The sequence below is a fragment of the Humulus lupulus genome, chromosome 1, assembly GCF_963169125.1.
Source record: "Humulus lupulus chromosome 1, drHumLupu1.1, whole genome shotgun sequence".
NCBI lineage: Eukaryota > Viridiplantae > Streptophyta > Magnoliopsida > Rosales > Cannabaceae > Humulus > Humulus lupulus.
In genome coordinates this window covers 222,471,448-222,498,211 of record NC_084793.1, presented here as the reverse complement: position 1 = coordinate 222,498,211, position 26,764 = coordinate 222,471,448, and the positions used below count along the sequence as shown (strand labels likewise).

Sequence of the window (26,764 nt, the reverse complement as noted above, 5' to 3'; positions counted from 1 at the left end):
TATCTCTTGAGTATTCCTTACAGAGTGTTTCTTTACCACAAAAACGCCAGCCCTTTGCAATGCCCAGGATCTTGGTATTTATAGGGAGAGGATACCTGGGCGTTGGTAAATGGGGTCATCCCGTGACCTTCTTACCCATCATGTCATCTCTGTGACACTGATGATTAATTCCTAAAACCTGACAATGAGGTGTTGTCTAATCAATAGGTAAGGGGGGATAATGGGCCGCATGGCCTAAACCAGTCGTGGGGTGCCTGAACACGCACGTTTATATTGCGTGTCCAAGAATTCAGGAATGGAATAGACACGTGATGTCTGATATGTGCACATTTACATTGCATGGTAGCCTTTACAAGGATTCGAGTGTTAGATCTATGCAGCACCTCGAGCTTGATGTAGCGCCAGCTCGTGATATCCATACTGCTGATCCACTGCCTTTGAGTAGACTGTTAACTCTCTGATCAACTCGAGCTAGGGAGGTGGAGACTCGTAACAGCAGCTCCGGGTGGGCGATTTACACGTGGCAGACTGAATTATGTCCTTTTCCAGCTCGCTAATAACTCGTGGATATTTAGGGCGTACAGTTGCCAACACGATAATCAAGAGATTCTCCCCAAATTTGTCAGGCGCGAGTAATGTGGACGCACCAGTTATAGTGAAACACGTATATGTAGCATGATGAAGTTGAAAGGTCAGGGTTCACCCAAGCATCCTTGAAGTACACGAACCCGCCTCTTGGTAAATGAACCAAGCCATTGGGATTTAATCAGGGATATTGGCACAAACACTTTTCATGCGAGTTTACATCAAGCGGTCCCCCACGAAAATGGACCTGTTTCCCGAGGAACAAACCAGGATACTGAAAATTGATCCGGGAAATGAAGCAAGCCTCCAATGCGCGAACACAGATAAAGGCTTGGGGGGTAAATGTTATCCCCATTTCCTCCCCACACACATGGCACGATACTCTAGGTCCATGGGTTATCCCGAAGGGATCCAAGGTCCAGACTGAGCCCAAGGGACGGGGAAGGAATGAATCCTGGTGGCCCAAATATCAGCAAGCCCAACATTTTCCACTAGACATCCTCGCGTCGAGGAAGCCAAGACCATGACTTGGGCACAGTTCGTCAACCCGGACCCAGTATAAGGCGTCGTCCGAGGTGAGAATAAGGAGGGTGTTCCCAAGTCTAAGAATGGATCGGGATGATAACAGATGAACCCAAGCTCTGGTAAACGAATCAGGGTCATGGTAAATGGATTGGGACGTTGGTAAATGAACCCGGATTAGGCGTCCGGGTTGGATATGATAGACTATCCCCGACACTGACATCACCTCGAGAAACATAGAGTTTTGTCTCCTCAACTAACCTGCAGAAGAGGTTACATACGGAATGTCTGCCGTTATTGAGAACAGTACTGCCACTACTCTGATAAATCCTGTCCCCAACATCTCCTTAGAAGCCCACGTGGACCAGATTGAAGCTGCGTACTATTGTCAGTCGTACAGCATGGTTATGCTCGAGGCGGCCCAATGGGCCCTAATTAGTGTATTTTATTTAATAGAACCCTTTGTATTAAGCCTCCGTTAGTGAGCAAATCCTAATTACATCCGTATTGGGCCCAGTTAGTCCAGCTCAAGTCCAGAGCATTCAACTGCCTATAAATAGGGCCAGTTGTGCACTGTAAGGGGGATCCGAGTTTTCTTTTGTAAGCACATACTCTGCTCAAACTTACAGAAAAACTCCATTGTTAAAGCTCTTTAAGCTCTAATATAATAGATTCGTGGACTAAGACTCGTTAATACCCCAACTACGTATAAACTCTTGTGTTTTTCTCTTTAAATCCTTTCTTTTTGCTCTCTTATCTTTGATAATTCTACTTTCCGAAAAACTCGATACACAGCAGTATAAAAGCTCTTTTAAAATAAATATTAAATTTATCCATGAATAAATGTTTATAATAATATATGTTTTATGTCTGAACTCATTTGAAAATCATTTGTTCTTCTGAAGAAAAAAAATCAAATTGTATACATACATATGAATTAATATTAATTAATAAATAAAAAATCAGATTGTTTTTTTCAAATAGTAAGAAAAATTGAAACTTAATTAACAAAAAAAAATATTTTTTAAATTGAATTTTTAAATATAAAAATCTAAATGTTGTTAGAAAAATAAATTCTATATATAAAACAATACCAAAAAAAAGATCTGTTGACTGTGTTTTTAGCCAACGACGTGAGAACGTCAAAAACAATATAGCCTTCAAGAGAAATAAAACGACACAGACAGTTTATGAACAAAAAGTAAATAACACAAGAGATTTTATAGTGGTTCAGCCCCGATTATCGGTAATAGCCTAATCCACCTAGAGTTGTGATTTATAGATCTGTACTCAAGATCAGATGGACTGAGCCAACTGAGTTTCTTCAGTACAGATTGCAAAAATACAAGAGTTCTTTCAAATATCAGCACTTTCTCTCTCTAGAAAGAAGAAGCAGAAGAAGCCCCTCTCTAATCCCATAAGCCATCTATTTATAGGCTTAGGGTCATACATACGGTATCCCCTAGAACCGGGATATTTTATTATATTTATTACATTTAAATTACAAAGAAACATTCAAAATTCAAAATGTAACAAACCCCCCATTTGTGGGAAGAATGAGAGATTCCCGCATATCTTGTTGAAGTTGTTTCTGGGAATCTTGACTTAGTCTCCTCTAGCTAGTTGATCCACCTCCTACTGACCACCCATGCAAGTGCTGGTCGGACATGTGCATGGTGGTAGGACATACACTTGTTGGTCGGACGTGCATGGTGGTAGGGCATGCACTTCTCTCCTCATCCTTGGGGTCTCCTAGGTCCACTCTCTTGAGTTCTCCTCGGACCAAGGTCTCTTGGGCTCTCCTCCTCGGACCTCATCCTTGGGGTCTCCTAGGATCACTCTCTTGGGGTCTCCTAGGACCACATCCTTGGGGTCTCCTAGGACCACTCTCTTGAGCTCTCCTCGGATGCACTCTCCTTAGTTCTCCTAGGATGCATGCTCCTTAGCCTCCTAGGATGCACTCTCCTTAACTTTCCTCAGACCAAGGTGCACTTGGCTTGGTTATGACATCTTTCAAGCAGTCCAAATTCTTCGTCAGTCTACCGGGTCCTTTTATCACAACTCTGAGGAGTCAATGTATTTATTGACTATTAATATATCTTTTACTGATCATGCACTGCCACTTGTCACCATTATTGCCACGTCATTGATCTCCAATTTTTGGGTATAACAAGATCAAAAATAAAAACTAAAATGAATCATACTTAGTTACTTTTTTAGAAAATCAAATAGAATATTTTTTAAGAAAAAGAAGGGAATTTACTCATTTGATACCCTATGTTTTTGCAAAGTATCATTTTGGTACTCTCTGTTTTCAATAATGCTCATATGGTACCCTGTATTTTAAAATTATACATATTTGATACCCTAGACTTAGATTTGATAAATAAAATTTTGTTGATATGATTAAACTGTCATCAGTTATATGTAATTAAGTAATTAAATTTAAATTTAGAACTTACATAATTGACAGCAGTTTGATTAAATTAGTAAAATTTTATTAATTAAATTTGAGTTTAGGGTACCAAATATGTACAATTTTAAAATACAAGGTATCATATGAGCATTATTGAAAACAGAAGGTATCAAAATGATACTTTGCAAAAACACATAGTACCAAAATGATTACTTACAAAAAAAAAAAAAAATTATACTATATAACTGTTATCTAATAAAGATATATATATATATATATTTAAAAGAGGTATTATGAAAGTTTAATTAAAACAAAAAAAATATATTCCAGAATTTTTTTTAAAAGTCTTTCCTAGAAAAGTTAGTAAGTTATTACTTCTCTAAAAAAAACTACTTTAAATAAAAAAAAAACTATTTTTATATTATATCCAAACAACCCTAAAAATAATTTAGAAAAACTATTCCAAAATCAAGCAAAATAGTACAACATAAAATGGGGAGGATCAAAATTGAATAATGATGATAATGGAGGGTCACTATTGAAATTAACCCAAAATCAAAAAATGAAAACAAAAGTGGTATTTATACCAATCTACAAAGCATTGCTGTGGTGGCACTGCCATCCTTCTTACCCATATTCCAATCCTTCTGCAAACACCACTCAGGGTTCTTCGTACTGGTACTACTATGCTTATCTCTGTCCCTCGAGCCCCTGCGTTGTGTATTTCGTTTATATTTTATTACGAACGAAAGTTTTTCAGTTTTGGATTTTGATATAATTTGTATTTATTACAAATTCATTTTCATCTCTGTGTCTGGTTTTAGGTACTGGACCTCAAATGGGTCCTTTACCACTAACCATTGAGGCCAAAAGCTCTACACTGGCATCTACAGGTAACCCATTTCTTCATTTTTTTTTCTTTGGGTGAATAATATACATGACATGATGTATTGTTTCGTTGATAGCACTAATTTTTATGTAATATAACAATGCCTAATCAAGTATGGTATCTGGGTTCAGCTTTGTTTTCTTGCTTTTTAAAAAGAATGAATGCAAATTTAGTAGTATTGTAACGTGCTTATATTTTCTTTCATAAGAGTTTAGTCAGCTCAAAGGGGCATCCCAAATGCCCAACTCTTACTTCTCAGACTTGAGGTAATGTTGCTTCATTTTTATATTCAAATATTGGACATGCCCAACTCGTAATCTCTACTTCAGTTTTTTTTTTTTTTTTGGTTGATATTCTTATGTTCCTTGGGTAAATCTACTACATTCTTATGTTTTGAACTGACCTTAAATCTCTTTTGGCATCTGAAGAAACCAAATATTTTTTACACTCCATGGCTGTTATATTGCTCCCATTTCTAGCTGGTGTTGAATGATACTTTATATTGGGGTGGTTTCTGATCTGTCAGCAACAATGATACTATGATAGAACACAAAACTATTTCAAGGATCTCCTTATCCCTTAGATTGAGATTATACTATGGTAGTTGTTGAGTTTGGCTTACTGATCTCTAACGCTCTGAGAGACTTTTTAATTTTGTTTTTCGAGAGACTCCATCTTCTCTAGTGTAGCTTTTAACAAAATAAAGGAATGAAAAACCCATTAGGAACGCCAGGTGAGAAATTAATATAGTTTGATGGCTATAGATGAATAATCTCAAGAGGACTAAAAACAGAAAATTTTATGCAGATTTAAGGAGAAGAAAAATCATCCTTTTTCCTCATTTCTTTGTTACTGGTATTTTCATCACCAAAATTCAGCTTCTAACATGGCACAGCAGAATTTCCTGAATGCATCACAAGCTCTCAAATGCAGTCTCGAGTGCTAACTATTGACTTGCGTTCCTTTCTTTTTAGTACTTTTTGTATTCTAGACATTTGCCCTTTCTTTGACCAGATGATGTGATTTTGCAGATCCATATCACAAGAGCGGGCAAAACTTGTCACTTAAAACAAAGAAGACTTTTGCGGCTGCTAGCATGGAAGCAGAAAAGCCATTTGACTTTTTCCGCACTTTATTTGGTAGGCTACAAGTACTTTGATTGAAGATCTCATACAGACTATAATTTTTGTGCTCAAATTCCTTATATATTACTCTCACGTATTAAATCGAGGTTCATGAACCTCATTCTGCTCCTGCTCTTCAAGTTGATGATCATATTGAAAAAAATTACATGAACTTTAAATGATGACATATCCAAGTTACTATTCCAAGGAAAAGATGAGGTAAATCAGTGGCTGAAATCAATCTATACAGTTTCTATCTCTGTCTTTCATGTGCAAATTTAGTTATTATATTCTTTTTGTCATTATTGTTGTTATTTTAAATGATTACAGATTCATGTAATGCAGAGTTGGATATGTATTCTTGATTGGTTGGAAAGTTAGCTACCATTAGAAATGCAACAATGAAGTTTTGCATAGCTAGAAACTGCACATTTCCAATTTACTACTCTACTTAAGCTTGTGATGATGACTTCTCTAAGTTCTTTGATGACGATTTTAGAAAGAGTTCCAATTTTGGTTGGATGTAATGAGTCCCTGGCCTCTTAACTTTTAAAAGCTGACGTCGCTTAAGGAAATTATGAATTCATTGAAGATATATATTTCTGTGCTAAAAGGAATATTTTTTTCAACTTAATGAAAGCATTTTTTTTTTAATTTTGATTTCTCTAATGAAAAATCATTTCGAGAAACCAACAAAATTTGAGGATACTGGTTAGTTTTTTTATTAGGGGAATGCCATTTAAGTCTATACCTTGTGATAATTTAATAGAGAGTACAGGGGAGTGAGCTTACATTTGTTACATTGTCGATATCTTTGAGCATGCCTATGCTTGCTTCTGACTAGTCTGGTGGATTTTGCAGAGGGGACCATAGCAGGAGGGACAGCTGGGGTTGTTGTTGAAACAGCTTTATACCCTATTGATACCATAAAAACGCGGCTGCAGGCAGGTTAAATATGAATTTCAACATTTGAAATGAAACAGGATCTGCAATGAGGGGCTGTTTGATTTAGTGAAAACTTGTACTGTCAATTTATTGAGGCAGAATTCTGCATTGTTTACTCAGACTACATTCGCTTTTTTTTTTTTTTTTTTTTTTTAAATTGCTTTTATTTTTGTTATTTGTCTCTGCAAATTTTTCATGATGACTCTCATTGTCATTAATTTTATTACAGGCTGCTCGTGGTGGAGGTAAAATAGTTTGGAAGGGTCTTTATTCTGGATTGGCTGGTAATCTTGCTGGTGTCTTACCGTAAGTACTTTGAACTGAATTCATGCACTTGGACATACTTGTTTAAGCATGTCTATTGTGTTTCATAATAATTACTGTTCTATTTTGAATATATATATGTTCCACTTATATGAAGATATAATTTCTGTATATACAGGGCTTCTGCAATATTTGTAGGTGTTTATGAACCTACAAAGCAGAAACTATTGAGGATGGTTCCTGAAAATCTTTCTGCTGTAGCCCACCTGGTAAGAGAGTTATGCTAGTACTTTGGTGAATTTAATAAAGCGTTGTATTCCGCACTATATGAGCAACATATTTATGTTCATCTATAGAGTCTAGGAGTACATTCCTCGATTGAAAATTTACTGAAATACATATTTACAAATGTATATTTAGGATCATATCTAGCTATCTAGAGATATATTGAACAATATTTTGTATAAAATATACTTTAGGACCTCGTTTGACGGGTGAGATAGGATAATTTCGGATTAGATTATGAACAATAAAATGAAAAATAAAGTAAGAATGAGTATTATTTGCAATCAATAAATGATGAGAAAAGAAGATGGATACAAAGTTGCAAATATTTGGTGTTACAATATGAAGAGGAAGAATTGTGTAGGATTTAACAATCCTAAGTTCCTCAATGAGATTAACGTATCCTATTCTAGGTGGATTAATGCTCTAATATGTTAATTTCATAACAAAAACATATGAGAAAAATTGTCCAATCTTATCCTATCATATTCTACTCTCTAAACGTGACCTAGGGCATAAACTATCTTGAGTAAAGGCTTTTTTTTTTGCGTGATTGTTGGGCTTACTGTTTCTGAGTAAAAAGCTTACGTGGTGGGCAATCTAATGCAGACAGCAGGTGCTATAGGGGGACTAGCTGCTTCCCTTATTCGTGTTCCAACAGAGGTATCTTATTTGCTTTTCATGTTTTAGAAATACAATTTTTTTTACTGACCATTTCTGCCTTCAATACAACCTAGGTTGTTAAGCAAAGGATGCAAACTGGGCAATTTGCTTCTGCCCCTAATGCTGTTCGTCTTATTGTTTCTAAGGAGGGTTTTAAAGGATTCTATGCAGTGAGTGGTTCCCCACCTTTTATGACTTTCTTTCTTTGTTTAAAAAGACAATCATTCTAATTTCTCTGGTTGGAAAGGCTGATTTTATTTTTTCATTTTTTTCGAATTTGTTTATATATTTATAGGTGGAGCTGATTTATTATTACTGTTGCTGTTATTTATATTCTTATTGTGTTGTTGCTGTTGTTGTTATTATCATCTATGTAGGAGTCATTGAACTTAACTGCTTGCCAACTTATTGTAACTTTGAGTATAATGTTATGTCCATTACTGCCACCTTTTCGGATTGTAGGGATATGGATCCTTTCTATTAAGAGATTTGCCCTTTGATGCAATTCAATTTTGCATATACGAACAGCTTCGGATTGGTTATAAAGTGGCGGTAAGCTCCTAATTATGCATCGTATGATGTTTATAGGTGTATATTGATCATCCTGGTGGTGAAATATATATTAATTATATTGTTTTCCATTAAAGTATGTAATCCTTACCCTTTTTACTATAATATATATACATACAAATCAGAAGATACACATGAATAAGATATTGGAGAATAACAATAACTTCAGAGAAATTCTAGGCTTGCTACTCACCTAAAAAAATTATAATGTGAATGCCACAGAAGCTGGAAAGCTCTAACATATTGCCGTTTTTATATGCGTCTCCTTGTTAAATCTTGATCTGTTTTTATTGGTTTTGTATGCAGGCGAAGAGAGACCTGAATGATCCTGAGAATGCATTAATTGGTGCTTTTGCTGGTAAGATGACATTTAAGTCTTGTTTTTATATGCGGCCATCTACACTTTTATTATACTAGCATTCTATTACTATGTAGAATGTTTTCTGTTACCTAAGTTTAAATGATATGAACTTTGTCAGAGTCACTGGTTCATATGGATTATAGACTAGAAGACTCTTTGTCTACCATGACAGAAATGCAAACTACATTATTCTTGTGTAACCCTAGCTACAGAGTGGATAGACTGTACTCTGGATTAGTTTCGGATTGTGGTTCATAAAGTAGGAATGCAGGGGAAGGCAATATTGGGTCAGAATATCATTGTTAGTTACTGACAATGTTGAATGAAGGCAGATAACCAGAGACACCTTTGTTGTCCTTTTTAATAATTTGATTGGATCAGAGGAAAGCTAGTTTGTAACATCCCTAACATTTTCTTGTGCAAAGACATAAATCACCACTGCAAGAATTAATTGTTGCTTTTGGGGCATTGCATTTTATTGATCTTATTTTATGGAAGTATGCTCATTGAACTCAAAATTTTAAAGATGTGTACAATTTGGGCGCATGTTCTTGTAAGATCTTATTTGTCACACTTTTATGCATAATCTGATGTAGGAAGACTAGCCTTGTTATCATAATTATGTAGCTTTATTTATTATTCACCGTTAGTGTTTTATAATTTGTCATATTCCAATTCTGCTACATTTTTTGCTTCAGTTCTCGGGGATGGATGTCAGTGTTGATTGTGTCTGACATATCTTTCTTTTTGTGTCTGTATGTGTTGTTCTTTTATTTCTGAAATTTTGTTTGCTATCAATCTCATATTATGAATTTGTATTTATTCACAGGAGCACTAACTGGAGCTGTAACCACTCCCCTTGATGTGATTAAAACAAGGCTGATGGTTCAGGTAAATGAATCTGTTTTCTGCGTTATCCAGACATAAATTTTACTTATTGTTCTAAATATATTTGCACATTTATACACATTGATAAATGGAAGCGAGCAATTATGAAGCTTTCCTTTCGTGCAATCAATACAGATACCATTCAGCTTTAAGCCATAATATTGTTTTTTGTTTTTTCATTCTAAGGGATCTGCGAACCAGTACAAGGGAATCTTAGATTGTGTTCAAACTATCGTGAGAGAAGAAGGGCCTCCGGCTCTTTTGAAGGTATATATACGTTTCTATGTTGTCCTTTTCTGAACCCTCTTTTTCAAGGGAATTCAAGATTGTAGTGCTAATGGTGTTATTTATTTTACTTCTTTTGCTGATTTTGACGGATTGCACTGCATGTTTTTATTAGTTTTTAGCCTCGTGTCTTCAACTAATTATTGAAGAGGCCTAGCTCATAGACTGGCCCATCCCATGAGGTCTGGAGTTTTGTTGCTGGTGTAGATATATCTGACAATATGCTAGAGTTTTCCTGAAACAAGAACTAGTACTAAGCACTTGTTCTAGTATGTTATGACAAAGTACATAGATTAGAGATTGGCTTGACTATTAAAATCTAGAAAGGGGTCTTTAGGTACTTGTATAGCCACTACATATTGTAATGTTTCTCTCTCTCTCTGGAAATGAAACTAACAGTGTAAGCTGTAAAATTTATGCATGCTTATGATCATACTTTTCCTGCAGGGAATTGGGCCAAGAGTTCTGTGGATAGGGATAGGTGGGTCAATCTTTTTCGGTGTTCTCGAGCGCACCAAACGGTTACTTGCTCAGAGGCAACCTGCTGTTCAACAAGACTCAAAGAAGGATTAATTAACACATAGATGAAGTAGGAGGCTTAGAAATAGATTTTTAGGTGTTTTCATTGCATTGTTTTCAGTTTTTTTTTTCAACTCTTATTCCAGGCTTACCAGCTTCGTTGGTTTATTTGGTTTTGACTCAGCAATAAATTTGATATTGAGTTCTATCATTTTCCTCTAGAAATACTAAGTTTGATTTTATTTATTTGTAATAATATTTTTCCTTTCTAATTAAAAATGCAAGAAAAAGCTTGCAGAGATTGCTAGCTACTATTCTTGTTTCATTAAAAGCAGTTCCTAGACATGTTTTTATCGTTTAGAATATTATTTACTTATTTTTCAAAAGGTTATGGCCTTATGCCAAATCAAACTTTGATTTAAATTTTAAATCACCGTCATCACTAATATATTTATGATTTTGTGTAAGAACAAATGTAACTAATCCTTGGGCCGGCTTATTAGAAGAAGAATGATGAACGTAATTACTTATATTATAGATAATAAATCAGAATTGTGGAGTTGGAAGTAGACCATATGGATTATGGAATGAATGTATTTGACTAAATAGAGATGGGGTTGCTTCTTCATTGGTTGGAGTTGACTCATAGTCAAACGTTGGGTGCCTAAATCCTAATGGATTTGTGCCTTGACAATTCAAAATGTCACATGGGAAATTAACTGATTTGAAGTATTTTGTTTGATATAGGTGTAGGAGACTCAACTGGTATACAACAATGATTTAAGAATATTTTTATAGAAAAGTCAATTTCAGTTCATTCCAAATCTATTTCTTAATCAAATCTCATGCTCCACAATCCATGCCATTGATTATTGAAAGATAACTTTATAAATGTGACTTTTATAATAAGAATCTTAGATTTACAATTAAGTTGAAATAGCCAATTTTGTATTTTATATGTATTTTTTAAGAATAACGATAGTAGAAGTATTTGTTTTTATTTATTTTAAAAAAAATTTAAATGTAGTACCTATGTTGTAATCTTAGTACTTACTCTCGTGCTTGTACTATCTATTATATATTATTAGTGTGGTGATTTTTTTTGCTTCAATGAACTATCCTAAATTATGGAAGCTCTGAAAAATACATTCCGTCTAAAAATTCTAATGATTGGCTGACATAGCAAATAACATAACTTTTTTCCTCTTAAACTATGACACTTGCAAACTCGATCATCCGTCTCAAACAATGAAAATTATTAAAAATAATTTAAAACTTTATTTTATATAAAAAAATTGGATTTTAATTAAATAAAATTAAGAGAAATCTATTTTATTTATTTATTTATGCACATATTAGGGTGTTCCTATATCTATGCACAATAAATCAATTTTTAATTAAATTAAATTGCATTTGAATTGGAATGTTTATGGGTATGATTAGTGTTATTACATACTAGGCTATTCTTATGGATGGTTGAATTACAATTATGATACAATAAAAAAAAACAGGTTTATGGGTTCCACTGGCGGTTGTGATGAAATCACTGTTTCTGAAGAGAACTTATTTTTTTGGATTGAATATTATTATTTTTTTAAAATTGAGATTCTTAGATTGAAAGTTATGATATCTAAAAGTTTGAATATTGATTTTCATCGTATTTGTTTTGGAGATTGTATGTGTGCAATGTCCATAGATAAATAAAAAAAAATTATTGTTTTTAATTTAAAAATGGGTAGATAACCATTTGACACATTATGTTTTTGTAAAGTATCGTTTTGTTACTCCGTATTTACAATTATACTTATTTGGCATCTTGTATTTTGAAATCATACATATTTGGTATCCTAAACTCAAATTTAATTAATAAAATTTTACCAATTTAATCAAACTGCTCTCAATTATATGAGTTCCAAATTCAAATTTAATTACTTAAATACATATAATATAATTTATGGCAGTTTGGTTATGTTGATAAAATTTTATTTATCAAATCTGAGTCTAGGGTACCAAATATGTATGATTTTAAATTACATGGTAATATATGAGCATTATTGAAAAAAGAGGGTACAAAAACGATATTTTGCAAAAACACAGAGTACCAAATGAGTAAATTCCCTTTAAAAATCGCAAATAACTTCAAATTTTAGTTTATATTTTTATTAATTAAATTTAATTTTTTTAATAAAAATAATGTTTCAAATTATTTTCAACAAATTTTATTGTTAGGGTGGGGGGAAGAGTCTACAAAGTGTTACCCCCCAAATTATAGCACTAATAGACTCATGCCTCCCGAAATTTTTTGCTTGGCAAAAATACTCCCGAATAATGTAAATTGTTGAAAGCATCCCATTCTATCCAATTCTGTCCAAAACTTTAATGGAATGATGACGTGACAAATAAAAATATTATTATTTTTTTAATTTTAAAGTAATCTAAGGTGGTTTGGACCACCGGTGTCAGGCTCAAAATCTGAGGTGGCTCGGACCATCGGTGTCGGGCTCAAATCTGAAGTGGCTTGACGACGTAAAACTATGAGAGAAACGACAGGGTTGTTAAGGTGTTTTAATTCAAAATAAGAAGATGATTCTAGGCTGGGTTTGATTGAGTTTTCATATGTTGATTTACCCTTTTTTTCAATGAGTAGAAAATATAAAATTATTGGGTTGGAGTGTTATTATGAGGTTTTATAAATTTTGTTGGGATTGCATAATTTGATTTGATTTGAATGGCATGTATTTGAATTTATTGTTGAACTTGAACACATTATTGATTTATATGATTTTTTTTTGGAAGATGAACAAATCTAGATTTTATGAACCTGTATGATTTTTTTTTTATTTGAGCGTAAGATTGAGTTTTGTTAATTTAAGTCAAATATCTATAACTTAAAATGAATTTAAGATTTTAAATGGATTTTGGATAAGAATTTAACATAAATATTTTTTTATTTATATATTTATTAATTTAATTTAATTTAAAAAAAAAATATTTTTAATTACTTTAAAATTAATAAAAATAATATGTTTTTTGTGCCACGTCTTCATTTTGTTAAAATTTTGGACGAAATTGGATGGAAGGAGGTGTTTTTAATAGTTTACATTGTTCGAGAGTATTTTTGTCAAGTAAAAAGACTTAAGGGATAAGAGTCTACAAATGTTATAGTTTAGGTGAAAAAAACTATTTATCCTTTTCGCAAAGATAATATGTTATTAGGTAAGAGATTCCCTAAAAGCAACACTAATGATAGGAGGGCTCCAATTAGTAGCTATCCTTAATCAACACCAACACCAAGGCATAACAAGAATTTTTTTTAGGGGAGGCATGATAAAATTAATTTTTCTCTCTTCAATAAAATGTCGTCGATGTAGAAAAAATGAATAGGCAATAAACATAAAAATAAAGAACATATATATTTTACACTGAAATCCTTTCGAGAAAAAACTACAGGTAGAGAAGAGAAAACTCATTATGTCAAAATGAACAATACAAAATGAAAGTATTACAATATGTGTTCGAATTGTACAAAATGGAAAATCAAGTTTTTGTGGTTGACAATGACCTTTTTGCATACCAATAATTTTCTAGAATGGAAAATTATGTTATTGTGGTGTAAGATTATTTATCATAATCTAGTTAAATTATTTCAACTACACTAATAACTTTCTATTAGTTTGTTGTAAGAGTTTAAATTGAGGGAGCATTACATATAATTTTACTATATTTGACAAAAAAAATTCTATCATGATAAAAAATTGAGAGTGTATATGGGGAGTGAGCTCAGTGGCAGAACCAGCTGCTCATTACGGGGGTCATTTTGCATTCTGACTTAGTTTTGATAATTTTTTGCAAAATGACATCTGTCTAAAAATTTCAACTAGCTGTTTGGAGTGTCGGAGACCATTTTGCCAAAAACTTATCATAACTAGATTATAATGCAAAATGACTTTAAAAAATAGGTCATTTTGCCAAATGACCATTATTATTAACGAACTAAAATAGTTAATGATGGGGCCTAACTTTTATACATAAAAAATTTCACTACAACAATTTTTACTTTCAACGACTCCTTATGATGTCTTGCACACATTAAAAAGTATAAGAGTTTTTTAATGTCTTATGAGTGGAATCATTGTAAGTTTTTATTAATGAGCATAATTGTAAGAAATTGAATATGATGAGAAACGTTGTAAGTATGTCGGGTGGGCCCCACATTGTATTAATTTTTTTTTGGGAGGGGGTGTTAAGTGAGCTTAGCTATCAGATTTTTCTGTTTTGTCTGTAGTTAACTAAAGTTGTTAGTCGGTTACGTATTGTTAATAGTTTGTTAGCTTTATTGTAAATAGCTTGGGACTATATATATAGGTAATCTCTTGTAGTCTCATTAACATACAGTGATCAATACAACTCGTTATTCATTTCAATTACTTTTCTTTGTTTTTCGTTGATATGGTATTGAGCCATTTTTAGTCTTTCCCTGTGAAATCTTCGTCTTCTTTCTTGTTTCTGCCATGGCCATTGCAACTCTAGCTTCCGGATCGAACAATCCAGTTCAATTCAAGCACGCCTTGTCCATTCGTCTTGATGATAACAACTTTCTTCCTTGGAAACACCAGGTTCTTACAACTGTTCGGGGTAATCGTCTCACCTCCTATTTCAGATTTGAAGCGGAGCCGCAAAAGTACGCCACCACCAACGATGAGGAGCGCCGTCGTGTTTTGTTGAACTAGCTTGACTGGGAGGCTCAGGATCAACTGCTGCTCTCTTGGCTCCTTTCCTCCATGACTGAGTCGATTCTCACGTGGATGGTCGACAACGATACTTCGGCTCAACTTTGGGAATCTCTTCAAGAGTTCTACACATCCCAAACAAAATCAAAGATAAGTCAATTTAAAACTCAACTTCGTACTACCAAAAAGAATTCGTTACCTATTAGTAAATACTTGCTCAAGATCAAAACTCTTGTTGATTTGCTTAACTCAATTGGTCATAAGGTTACAGCATCTGATCATATTGAAGCAATTTTCAATGGCTTAGGCAAATAATTCGAAGTGTTTATTACTTCTGTGAACACTCAAACTGAAGAATATACTGTATCTGAAATTGAGGCCTTACTCATGGCTCAAGAAGCTCGGAATGACACGAGTACTACTGAACTTGACATTTCTGTTGGTGAAGCCAATCTTGCTGCCCAAGCAAGTGACTCTCGACCTTCTGGAAATCATAGAGGCGACTATACTGGTGGATCTGGTAATTTTCGTGGAGGTCACAGTCATAATCAATCACCTTATCCAAATGGTCCACATCAGTATGGAGGAGGATCTCCCTTCTTCCACAACCCTCAAATTGGCTATGGAGGCTATGCTTCCAAAGGTGATCTTGATCAACGAGGAGGCTATCATCCTAGAGGTGGATCTCGTGGATATGGGAATCGTGGTGGCCGATGGAACAACTCTGGTTGGAACAGCAAGCCCCTTTGTCAAAAACCAGGTCATATGGTGCTTCAATGTTTTTACAGGTTTGATAAATCATTCACTGGTCCCAACACCTTTGCTAGTTCGAGTGCCAACATTGCTGGTCCTATGCAAGCCATGATGGCCACTCCAGATACAGTAGCTGATTCAAATTGGTACCCGGACTCAGGCACCACCAACCACCTCACTCCTGACTCTCACAATGTCTTGAATTCATCGTAATTTCATGGTCAGGATCAGATCCTTGTTGGTAATGGCTCAGGTTTGGATATTAAGCATGTTGGTCAATCTTGTTTCATTTCTCCCTTGCATTCTCAACCTCTTGTATTAAATAATCTCTTACATGTTCCTGCCATTACTAAAAATCTAATGAGTGTTTCTCAATTTGCTCAAGATAATAGTGTGTATTTTGAGTTTCATGCTAATTGTTGCTTTGTGAAGGATCAACTTACCAAGAAGACTATACTTACTGGCCAGCGTGAAAAAGGATTGTATGTCTTCAATCGAAACCAAATTCATCTACTGTCTGCTCCTTTATCTATCAACCATTCAACTCAGATTTCGTCCACCTCCAATCCAGCTTCTGTTTGTAATAACTCATCTCATGATTCCGCTGCCTTAGTTACCATAATACACTACAAAAAAAAGGTTCAATACCGAGAACATTATACCGACAACATGTCCTCGGTATAGACATTTCATATGCGCGGGACATTTTCGCGGTTCTGAATAGGTTTAGTTGCTATACCGAGGACCTATACCGAGAACATGTTCTCGGTATAGGGTTTATAAATATCACACTCAGCCGCGAAGCCCCTTCTCCTTCCTCTCTGGTTTCTCTGGGTTTTCTCCGAAACCTCCGCCTCCCTCCGCCGATTATAGTCGTTTTCCTCCATAAAAGCTCGGTTTTAAGCCCCAAAATTGTCAAGGGTGAAGGAATTTCTGTGTATTTGTTGAAGGTATGGTTTATTTATTCATTTTATATATATATATATTTATGAAATTGTATAATGATATTTTCTAATTTTTGTTTGAAGGTTGGGTATTCGGTTTTTGTTGGATTATAGGGATTGCTAGCAAGATATTGAAGGCATTGGTAAGTTTTTTTTAATTTTTCTGTATTTTTTTAATTTTTTTTTTCAATTTTTGAATAATTTATGTTTTTTTATATAAATAATATAATATTAATTTTAATAAAAATCTGAAATAATTATATTAGATAGAATGTATTTATTTTTAGGTTTTCAAAATAAGTATTAGTAAAAATGATATTAGGAATTAGAAAATTGTTAAATGATTAATTAGTATTTTTTTTAAATAAATTCTATGTTGTGTTTGGTGAATTTTATGTGTATTAAACATATTAGTAAACATATTAAATATTTGAGTGTTAATTTGAAAATTTTGGTGGTAATGTTAGTATGTTGTTGTTGTCAATTTTAATTTTTTTGCTTATGTTAGTAGTAAAAATTCAGATTTTATGAATATTGATGATTAATTTGTTGTTGTTAATTTTTAGTAGAATTTTAATATTTTGGTTAGAAAATTGAATAATTAATAAAATTTAGACTAATAATTATAAATTATATAGTTATTTAAAATGAATTTGTAATGCTCTCTGCATGATCTGGGTCTGGATATTTTTTATGTGTTATTTGCAGGATTTTAAATTTTGGGATAGATGAAAATATAGTCGTTATGCTGCCGAATTTTTTATAGAATTGTAAAATTTAGAGATATTGTGAATATTAGTAGAAGTACTCAATAAAATTTCTAATTTAATAAATAGTGAATTGATAAGTAAAATCATTTATTTTAAAATTAAGATTAAAAAAATTAACATTAACATTATGCAACTAAATTTTAATAAAAATAAACATTAATTAAATAATTTAAGTAATAATTAAATCCTAAAGTAGTTAAATAAATTTTAAACAAATCTTAGAATTTTTTTTTAAATTAATCAAACTATTCAATAAAGCATAAGTAAAATATGTAATTTAATAAATACTAAATTAATATGTAAAAAAATAATATGTGTTAGTTCTGATTAAATAAAATTAACAAATATATTATTAGAAAACCATTATTAAAATTAAAATTAAAATTAAAAAAATTAAATTTAATATTTGTTAGTTTTAATCATTATTAAAATTAAAATTAAAAAAATATGTTTTTAATATTATTTGTTAGTTGTTTTTAATTTTTCTGTATTTTTTTTAATATTTTTTTTCAATTTTTGAATAATTTATGTTTTTTATATAAATAATATATTTTAAAATTAAGAATAAAAAAAATTAACATTAACATTATGCAACTAAATTTTAATAAAAATAAAAATTAATCCTAAAGTAGTTAAATAAATTTTAAACAAATTTTAGAAATTTTGTTTAAATTAATCAAACTATTCAATAAAGCATAAGTAAAATATGTAATTTAATAAATACTAAATTAATATGTCAAATTTAAATAAGTTTAATAATATTTACACTGAAATATATTATAGTTAGATATCATAAAACAACATAATTAACTTCAAAAAGCATAAGACATTAAAAAAACATATTTAATTATATTTGCTTTTTTCTTTGGTAATAAGAAATTATTACCAAAGATATAATAGTATTATTATCACATAGTGATAATATTATATTTTTTTAGTGTTCATCACAAGAAGCCTTAGACCCGTTTAGAGAGGGTGAGTCATTGAAGACTCTTACATTTGCCTCTCTCTGAATTAGGACACACACAAATTGATTGTAAGTTTGATGATTAGTGTTCCGTGCAGTGCTACATTCATACAATGTCGATCGACAAGAGTTGGATTAATTTGACAGATCGATTATCCGATGAGTATGAGGCTGGTGTGATGGATTTTCTCCAGAGAGCCCGGCAGTGCGTTGACTCAAGGGGATTGGTGAAATGTCCGTGTAGGAGGTGTGTCAACGTTGAATTTCAGACAATTGATGTATTAGAAAATCATCTTTTTGTAAATGGTTTTCTACGGAAATATACCAATTGGCATTGGCATGGAGAGGATGAAATAATACCAATGAGAGCTCGGATAGATCAAAATGATGAAGATGAGATGATGGATGTTCTCACTGATCTTATGCAAAATGACAATGACGAACAAGCGGAGAATGAGCGCGGTCAAGAGATACCTACAACTGACTACAGGAGTGGGCAACATTATAACGATTTGTTTGCTGAGATCGAGGCTCCATTATTCCCCGGGTGTCAAAATTACACTTCATTGAATTTCCTAGTGAAGTTAATGCATTTCAAAGTGTTGGGAAAAATTCCCAACAAAATATTTGATGGAATGCTGGAGTTGTTACATGATGCATTTCCAGCCCCAAATAAGCTTCCAAAATCGCACTATGCAGCGAAAAGGTTGTTGCGGAAACTTGGATTGGGCTACGAGTCAATCCATGTCTGCAAGCATGATTGCGCACTGTTTTGGAAAGAACATGCTGGAAAAAGCAAATGTCCTGTTTGTGGAGAGGATCGATGGGTGGACAAGAACACCAAGGGAAAGAAAGTGCCTCATAAAGTGATGCGTTATTTTCCTTTAACCCCTAGGTTAATGCGAAAATATGCATCGAGGCACATTGCTCAACATATGAGATGGCATCACGAGCAACGTATAAAAGAAGATGGTGTATTGCGTCATCCTGCTGATGGGAAAGCTTGGAAGGACTTTGACCGAAATAATCCAACATTTGCAATGGAACCCAGGAATGTGCGGCTTGGATTGGCTGCAGATGGATTCAATCCCTTTGGTAATATGAGTCTGTCTTATAGTATGTGGCCAGTAGTGTTGACGACATATAACTTGCCACCATGGTTGTGCATGAGAGAAACTAATTTCATGTTGAGTTTATTAATTCCGGGACCTCATTCGCCAGGAAAAGATTTTGATGTTTTCTTAAGACCATTGATTGATGAGTTAAAAGAATTATGGGTGACTGGTGTACAGACTCGAGATGCAGTCGATGGCAGTTTCTTCACTCTTCGGGCAGCTTTGATGTGGACTATAAACGATTACCCAGCAAGGAGTAGCCTTTCTGGATGGACTGCTCAAGGTTATCATGCTTGCTCTACTTGCAATGTGGCAACACCATCTATTCGTTTACAAAAGAAGGTTGCTTTTTATGGTCATAGACATTTTTTACCAATCAGACATGTCATTAGAAGGGACAAGAAGACATATGGTGTCGTTGAAAAGAGATTACCACCACAGCCATTAACCATGCAAGAAATGTTCACACAAATGAGTTTTATACCTGATTCTCTTCCTGGTAAGCATGTCAGTTATGGCGGCCAAAAAAGAAAGCGTACAAAAGAGCAAGTTGGTTGGCGGAAAAAAAGTATATTTTTTGAGCTCCCATATTGGGCCAACATAATGCTGCGACACAATCTAGATGTTATGCATGTTGAGAAAAATGTGTGTGACAGTTTAGTAGGCACAATAGTTGGGCTGGAGAATAAGACCAAAGACACAGTTAGTGCCAGAGTAGACTTGGAGAAGATGAAGATGAGACCAGAGTTACAGCTGAGGAAGTTGAATGGTCGGATACAAAAGCCTGCGGCCAAATTCACTTTCACTGTTGAAGATCGCCAAAAGTTTTGTCGATTTCTTAAATCAGTGAAGTTTCCAGATGGTTTTGGATCTAACCTAAGGAAAAATGTGATTGACAATGACAATAAGATAACTGGTTTGAAATCGCATGATTGTCACATCATTATGCAACGCCTTTTGCCAGTTGGTGTGCATGCATTCCTAGAGAAATCAATGAGTACAACTATTATTGAGTTATGCACTTTCTTCAAGCTCATTTGTGCGAGAACTCTAAAAGTCTCAGATTTAGAAAAAGTCCAAACTTCAATTGTTGAGATTGTTTGCAAGTTAGAGAATATTTTCCCACCTGCTTTTTTCGATATCATGGTCCATCTACTAATACATTTACCGGAAGAAGCAATACTTGGAGGACCGGTTCACATGAGGTGGATGTATCCTTTTGAAAGGTATATGAAAAAATTGAAGAATTATGTCTGTAACAAAGCACGTCCAGAGGGCTCAATAGCAGAAGGATATGTGGTTGATGAGGCATTAACATTTTGCTCCATGTACTTGAAAGGTGTTGAGACAAAGTTCAATCGTCCAGACCGAAATGTAGATGTTGGTCCATCACTTAAAAAGATGTCGGTCTTTCGATCTCAGGGTCGTCCAATTGGTAAGAAATCATTGACAATTTTGGAAGATGAAGTGAAGAAAATAGCAGATTGGTATATTCTAAACAACTGCAATGAGATCTTGCCATATCTTCGGTAAGTAATTAAAGTAGTTCATCATTTCATTGCATGTTTATTATAACTCTTATTAGTAGCTCTTAAATTAGTTGTTTTTGTTTTTTGCAGAGAGCATAGGGAAATTTTACAGACTAGAGGTGTTGAAAACCTAGACCAATTACATAGAGAGGAATTTCCTAATTGGTTTTATAATAAGATTTATCATCTTCGACAAACAGGATCCTTGGAAGTAGATGAAGAATTAATCTCTTTAGCAAACGGTTCTTCAACTCGTGTTGCGTCGTACCCTGGGTGTGTTGTAAATGGAGTAAGATTTTTGTGTTATGACAGGGACAAGAATCGCAAAACTCAAAATAGTGGAGTCTCTGTAGCGGGTGTCGAAAATAGTACTTATTACGGCCAGTTGGAAGAAGTTTTAGTGATGTCTTATCTTTCTGGTTGTTCTGTTGTATTATTTAAGTGCAAATGGTTTGACACTAATCGGTCTTCAGGATTAAAGTTTGAGCAAAACATAACGAGTATCAAAACCAGTTCGGAGGCCTTCAAAGATGATAAATTTATCTTAGCAACTCAGGCTAACCAAGTTTTCTACATTGAAGACCTTAAAAATAAATCTCATTGGAAAGTCGTCCAAGAAGTGCATCACAGAAATGTGTGGGACATCCCACTAGTTGAAGAACAAGCGGAGGATGTAGAAGTAGATGTTATGCACGACACTAGTTCCTCTAATTTCCAATTATTCGTTGATCTTGGACCGTTGCCACAAATCAGCTTTGAACGTACGGGGGCTCCATTACAATTTGTTGAGATAGATAATGTTGCAATTGAGGAGGAGAGGGAGGAGGAAATGGAAGAAGAAGAGGAGGAGGAGGAAGAGGAAGTGGAGGAGGAGGAGGAGGAGGTTGAATATGAAGATGATGAAGAGGAAGATGAACACATAGAAACCGATGATGATAGTGAAGATTATTATAGTGATAATTAAGTGGTAATTTTATAATATGTTGAAGTAATTATTTTTAACAATAAATAATTTTATATTGTCATTTTTAACTGATAAATGTAATTTTAATATCGATTAATTTGACAGATATGGCTGATGTTATTGCTCAATCTCACGGGGGTGATGGTGGAGGATGCGATCCTCCACGTGGACCGGCAGATATCCCAGCTGATTGTGAACGAGGTAATATTTTACACATTGATATACTCCTTAAAATTTAACAATTAATCCATATTAATTTTAAAATATTGAATTTGCATACAATAGCGCCTCCAAGTAAACGTGGACGCCATAAGGGATTGAACACGCGGGAAAAGAGGGAACAGTTGGGGCGTCCTCTCCCTCTCGAGTGGGATGTGCGGGGGAGAACATATAAAGAGATCGGAGAGTACAGCTCAAATTTCTCAAGAGAGCTCGGATTACTTGTTCGACAGTACACAGATCCGGACTGTCCTCAATGGTCAAAAGTACCAAATGCCTCGAAAGAAAGAATACTTGCACATTTGGAAGTAAGTAGTTTATGTATTTTTATCTTAATTCTTATTTTATGTTATATATGATATTTACTAATAAATGTTTGTAAATTAGGATGATTTGTTTGATATTGGGCGTACTAGATATGGAGAAGGGCATATGCCTGGGATCTTGAGAGGCATTGATACTTCGTGTGCTAAAAAGTATTCTGACTGGAAGTACGATATTAAAGAGCACTTAACGATTAATGGGCCACAAAATCGTTATGGTGGTTGCACGGATACGCAGTGGCAAAAAGCAATTGATTTTTTCCGTCGCCCAGAAATTACGGTATTAATTTCTTGCTAAACTTAACTATCTTAATTAAATATATTACTAACGATAACTTTTTGCAGAAACGTTCTGTGGTCAACAAGGAAAATAGAAAGAAATTGAAAGAGCTTAGCTATGGAGGTTCTCAGTCAATCCCAGCCTTACGCTATAAAAAGGTTAGTTAATTAATTATTTTTTAGTTTATTTTTCTTATTTACGTTTAATTATTAATTTTATAAAAATATATGTACGTGACAGCGCAATTTAGAGACTGGGCAACTTGAGTCCATCCCGGATAGCTGGATGGATACTCACCATAAATCAGGCACAGGGTGGGTGACAGAGACAGCAAAAAATACTTGGGTACGTTAAGTTTTTTTAAACATTTTTCAAATTTTTAATTGTTTCAAAATTTTAATTACATTATACATTGTATCACAGGAGGAATTGCGTGCATACCGCGACACACAGCAGACACAGGCAACTGATACTGAGAGTTCCACACCAGTTTCGAGTGCGCCTGAAGATGAAGACATATCTTTGGTACAAAATGTCTTCGGAAAACGACGGGGCCACCAGAAAGGATATGGACGTATCCTTAACATAAGGGACCGAACTCCATTTGATTTTCGTCCTTCACAAACTAGAGATGAAGAGTTGTCTGAGATGAGAGAGCGTCTTCGACAGTTAGAGGAGCATGTCCGGACTCATTGTATCACCCCGGGATCTCAATCTGCCCCACCACCACCACCCGATGATCCTGATGTTGGAGCACCGACTCAGTAGGACTTATGTATGAATTTTATTACAATTGACTATTACATTATCATGTTTAAGACAAGTCTTTATTTTAATTCAACGAATACACTCTTATGTTTTTTTTTATATCTTTAATATAAGTGTTTTAATTTTATTCTATTTTCTTATATTTAATTCAAAATAAATAAATAAATAAGGGAATAACAAATATAAAAAAAAATTGGGGACAAGTCTATACCGAGGACATTGTCCTCGGTATATACCACCAAGATGTCGGTATGTACCAGTACGATGAGAAATTGAGGTTTGTTGTACCGAGGACATTTGTCACTTTCTACCGAGGACATTATCCTCGGTAAAACGTATACCGAGAACATTTTTAATGTCGTCGGTAGACGTTTTGTTTTTACCGACGCGGCTGTACCGACAACTTTATACCGACGACATTGTCTCGGTATAAGATATACCGAGGACATTTCGGCTTATACCGAGGACATTTGTTCTCGGTATAGGCCCTGATTTTTGTAGTGATAAGAGCATCCCTAACAACATATCTTCCATTTTTTCTTTGTAGCATAGCAGGTTAGGACACCCTTATGCTCACACTGTTAAAACTGTACTAAAAGAATGTAATATTCAATCAAGCAATAAAATTGTTTCAGATTTTTGTCATGCTTGTTGTCTTGGTAAAGCTCATAAATTTCCCTTTACTAGTTCTGAAACAATATATACAAAACCACTTCAGCTCACTCATACTGATCTTTGGGTTCCTTCCCCTAGTGTCTCATCTAGTGGTTACAAATATTACATTAGTTTTGTGGATGCTTTCAGTAGATACACCTAGATATATCTCTTGCGCACCAAATCAGAAGCTTTCCAAATTTTTAAGAAATAGGTTGAGTTACAGTTTGACCTCCCAATTAAAGCAATCCAAAGTGACAGTGGGGGAGAGTTCTGTAACGCCCTAATTTCTCATAGATTACCGAGAACATAGTGTTGGGTCATAATCGTAAATATTGCTATTTTATTTAATAAAAACTTAAAAATAAATACATGGATCCATGGTTTTATAAAAATAAAATACTTGCCTTTAATATAAAAATGAGCAACATTTAAATAAAACAAACTTTAAAATAAATAAATAAATAATTTGACTCGCTTGATCTTGCTCGACTATATGGTCCCCAACGAATACATCACAAAGCTCTTAGGTCCCACTCGCCACTGACCTTTCTATCCTTAATTTCCTGAAATAACATCATCATAAGGAGTGAGCTTCTAAACCCAGTAAGGAAAATACAAACAAGGGTTAGTCATATAATCAAACATAACATATATTCACCAAAGTCATACAAACACAACATCTAGATCATATCATATCTTAAGTCATAATTCTAAATCATACTCTAAGTCATAAGTCAGAGGTCATAAGTCATAGATCATAAATCATAACTATAGGTCATATATCATAATAATAACTAAAAATAACAAATCAGATATAATAAAAAGATAAGTGCTTATACAGGGGTGGCAATTAAGCCCCAGACAAAAGTCCGTCATACACCAGACATAGGTCCATCATAAAGTTTTGGCAACTGAGCCTATCGGACATAGTCCGTCATACATCATTGGACACCTTAGGTCCAGACACACTTGCCCCTTTATTGTACCTGAAATGTTAGGTCACACAAACATAAACTATATCATACATTACATAAACTAGATCATAATGCTAAACTATCTAATTTTTCTTACCAACACTGGGATAATTGAGAACAAATGCAGAACTTGGAACACTCCTAAAACTAGCAATAAAAATAGTGAGTATTTTTAAAGGACAAAGATGAAAGGAATAGAACTAAACCACCAAGAGGAAACTTACCGAAAAGACACCTTAAGTTCAAAGAACTTAAAATCCTAACCACAAAACCATAACAAAAGTTAGAACCTGAATGAAAACTAAAGAAACTAAGGAACCAAACAGAATGAAACTTAAGAATAAGAGTACCGCAGTTGACCTTATGGATTAGTCTAACTCCAATACCGAAACACTCTAACCTCACTTCCCAAAGTGTTTTATAAAGCTTAAGAATAGAAAAGCCTTTTCCCAACCCAAGTGTTTATCACTCTTATGGTCTCACTAGCACCTTGGAGTCTGATCACAGTTGAAGAGTAAGTGAAAGGGCTGGGGCCTAAGTCCTATTTATAGAGTTCTAGGAATAAAAATCTTCTTTTTGGCTTGAATAAAAATAATGAATTTTATTGAAGATATTTGAATATTCGTCAGTCAAAGGCTTAGAACTTGGTCAAATTGTTCAGAGAGAGGTTTAAGGAGTCAAACCTTGATTTTTAAAATTAAAAACAAAAATAATAAAAACAAATAGAATCTTAACTTCTAACTTCCTAAATCTCGTAACTCTAAACTCACATGAAGTAAAATCAACATAACTGGATCTGTAGGACTTCGATTTAGACCATCTTTATACCATTAGAAATATAATTCAATTATCTACAACTTTCTAGAAATACTATTTTTTGAAATTCATAACATAACTAGGTCAAAAATAGGTTGGAAGTTATAGTACCCTAAAGTTACGGAAAAATCTATTTAATTATCTAAATAACAACCTAATCTACAAATAAATAAAATTGTGACAAATGTCATGCTCCTAACAGATTCTGGTGAAGACTAAGTCTTATATTTCTCTTATTTTATCATTAAAATAATAATTCATTAATAATCATGCATATGACAAGTGTCATAATCCTATTGGCTCTATCTAAACCTTAGGAATAACCATGCTCATGACAAGTGTCATATTCTTATTGGGTCTATCTAAACCTTAGGTTATAAAAATTATCATATTAATAACCAGAAATATTAATCAAACCTTATGTTATAATTCATATTCTTAAACTATAGGTTAAACTTATAAAATCCATAACTATTGCTAGGAGTTTCCAACTAAGTCCAGGTTTGAACCAAAATCCACGGAATCTAAAATACTACAACTACTACTATCTAGCTAACTAAGTAAAATTCCGGGACGCTACAAGTTCAAAGCTTATGATAATTTTTTCCTAAAAAATGGCATCCTTCACAAATACTGTTG

General features: G+C 33.7%; 3 protein-coding genes across 4 annotated transcripts; all 3 read left to right on the top strand.

Moving 5' to 3' along the window:
- The first annotated feature begins 4,060 nt into the window (after positions 1–4,060).
- LOC133803614 (S-adenosylmethionine carrier 1, chloroplastic/mitochondrial-like) lies at positions 4,061–10,647 on the top strand. Its single transcript, XM_062241719.1, has 13 exons — positions 4,061–4,201; positions 4,348–4,416; positions 5,444–5,551; positions 6,398–6,480; positions 6,711–6,787; positions 6,924–7,014; positions 7,640–7,693; positions 7,768–7,863; positions 8,156–8,245; positions 8,570–8,621; positions 9,454–9,515; positions 9,699–9,779; positions 10,245–10,647. The coding sequence occupies exons 2-13, from the start codon at positions 4,362–4,364 to the stop codon at positions 10,368–10,370; spliced, it is 975 nt and encodes a 324-aa protein (XP_062097703.1). The 5' UTR covers positions 4,061–4,201; positions 4,348–4,361; the 3' UTR covers positions 10,371–10,647.
- A 6,097-nt stretch (positions 10,648–16,744) lies between these two features.
- LOC133803590 (uncharacterized) lies at positions 16,745–23,805 on the top strand. Of its 2 annotated transcripts, XM_062241696.1 has the most exons (7): positions 16,753–16,886; positions 18,579–19,878; positions 22,374–22,615; positions 22,695–22,910; positions 22,976–23,068; positions 23,151–23,255; positions 23,334–23,805. In XM_062241696.1, exons 2-7 carry the CDS (start codon positions 18,594–18,596, stop codon positions 23,676–23,678), a joined length of 2,286 nt encoding a protein of 761 aa, XP_062097680.1. In that variant the 5' UTR covers positions 16,753–16,886; positions 18,579–18,593; the 3' UTR covers positions 23,679–23,805. The 2 variants fall into 2 exon arrangements, with proteins under 2 accessions (XP_062097672.1, XP_062097680.1); XM_062241688.1 differs by lacking the exons at positions 22,976–23,068; positions 23,151–23,255; positions 23,334–23,805 and having other exon boundaries at positions 16,745–16,886; positions 18,579–20,903; positions 22,374–22,800.
- On the top strand, positions 20,910–22,348 carry LOC133803605 (uncharacterized). Its single transcript, XM_062241707.1, has 3 exons — positions 20,910–21,124; positions 21,215–22,091; positions 22,194–22,348. Exons 1-2 carry the CDS (start codon positions 20,922–20,924, stop codon positions 22,086–22,088), a joined length of 1,077 nt encoding a protein of 358 aa, XP_062097691.1. The 5' UTR covers positions 20,910–20,921; the 3' UTR covers positions 22,089–22,091; positions 22,194–22,348.
- Positions 23,806–26,764: the final 2,959 nt, after the last annotated feature.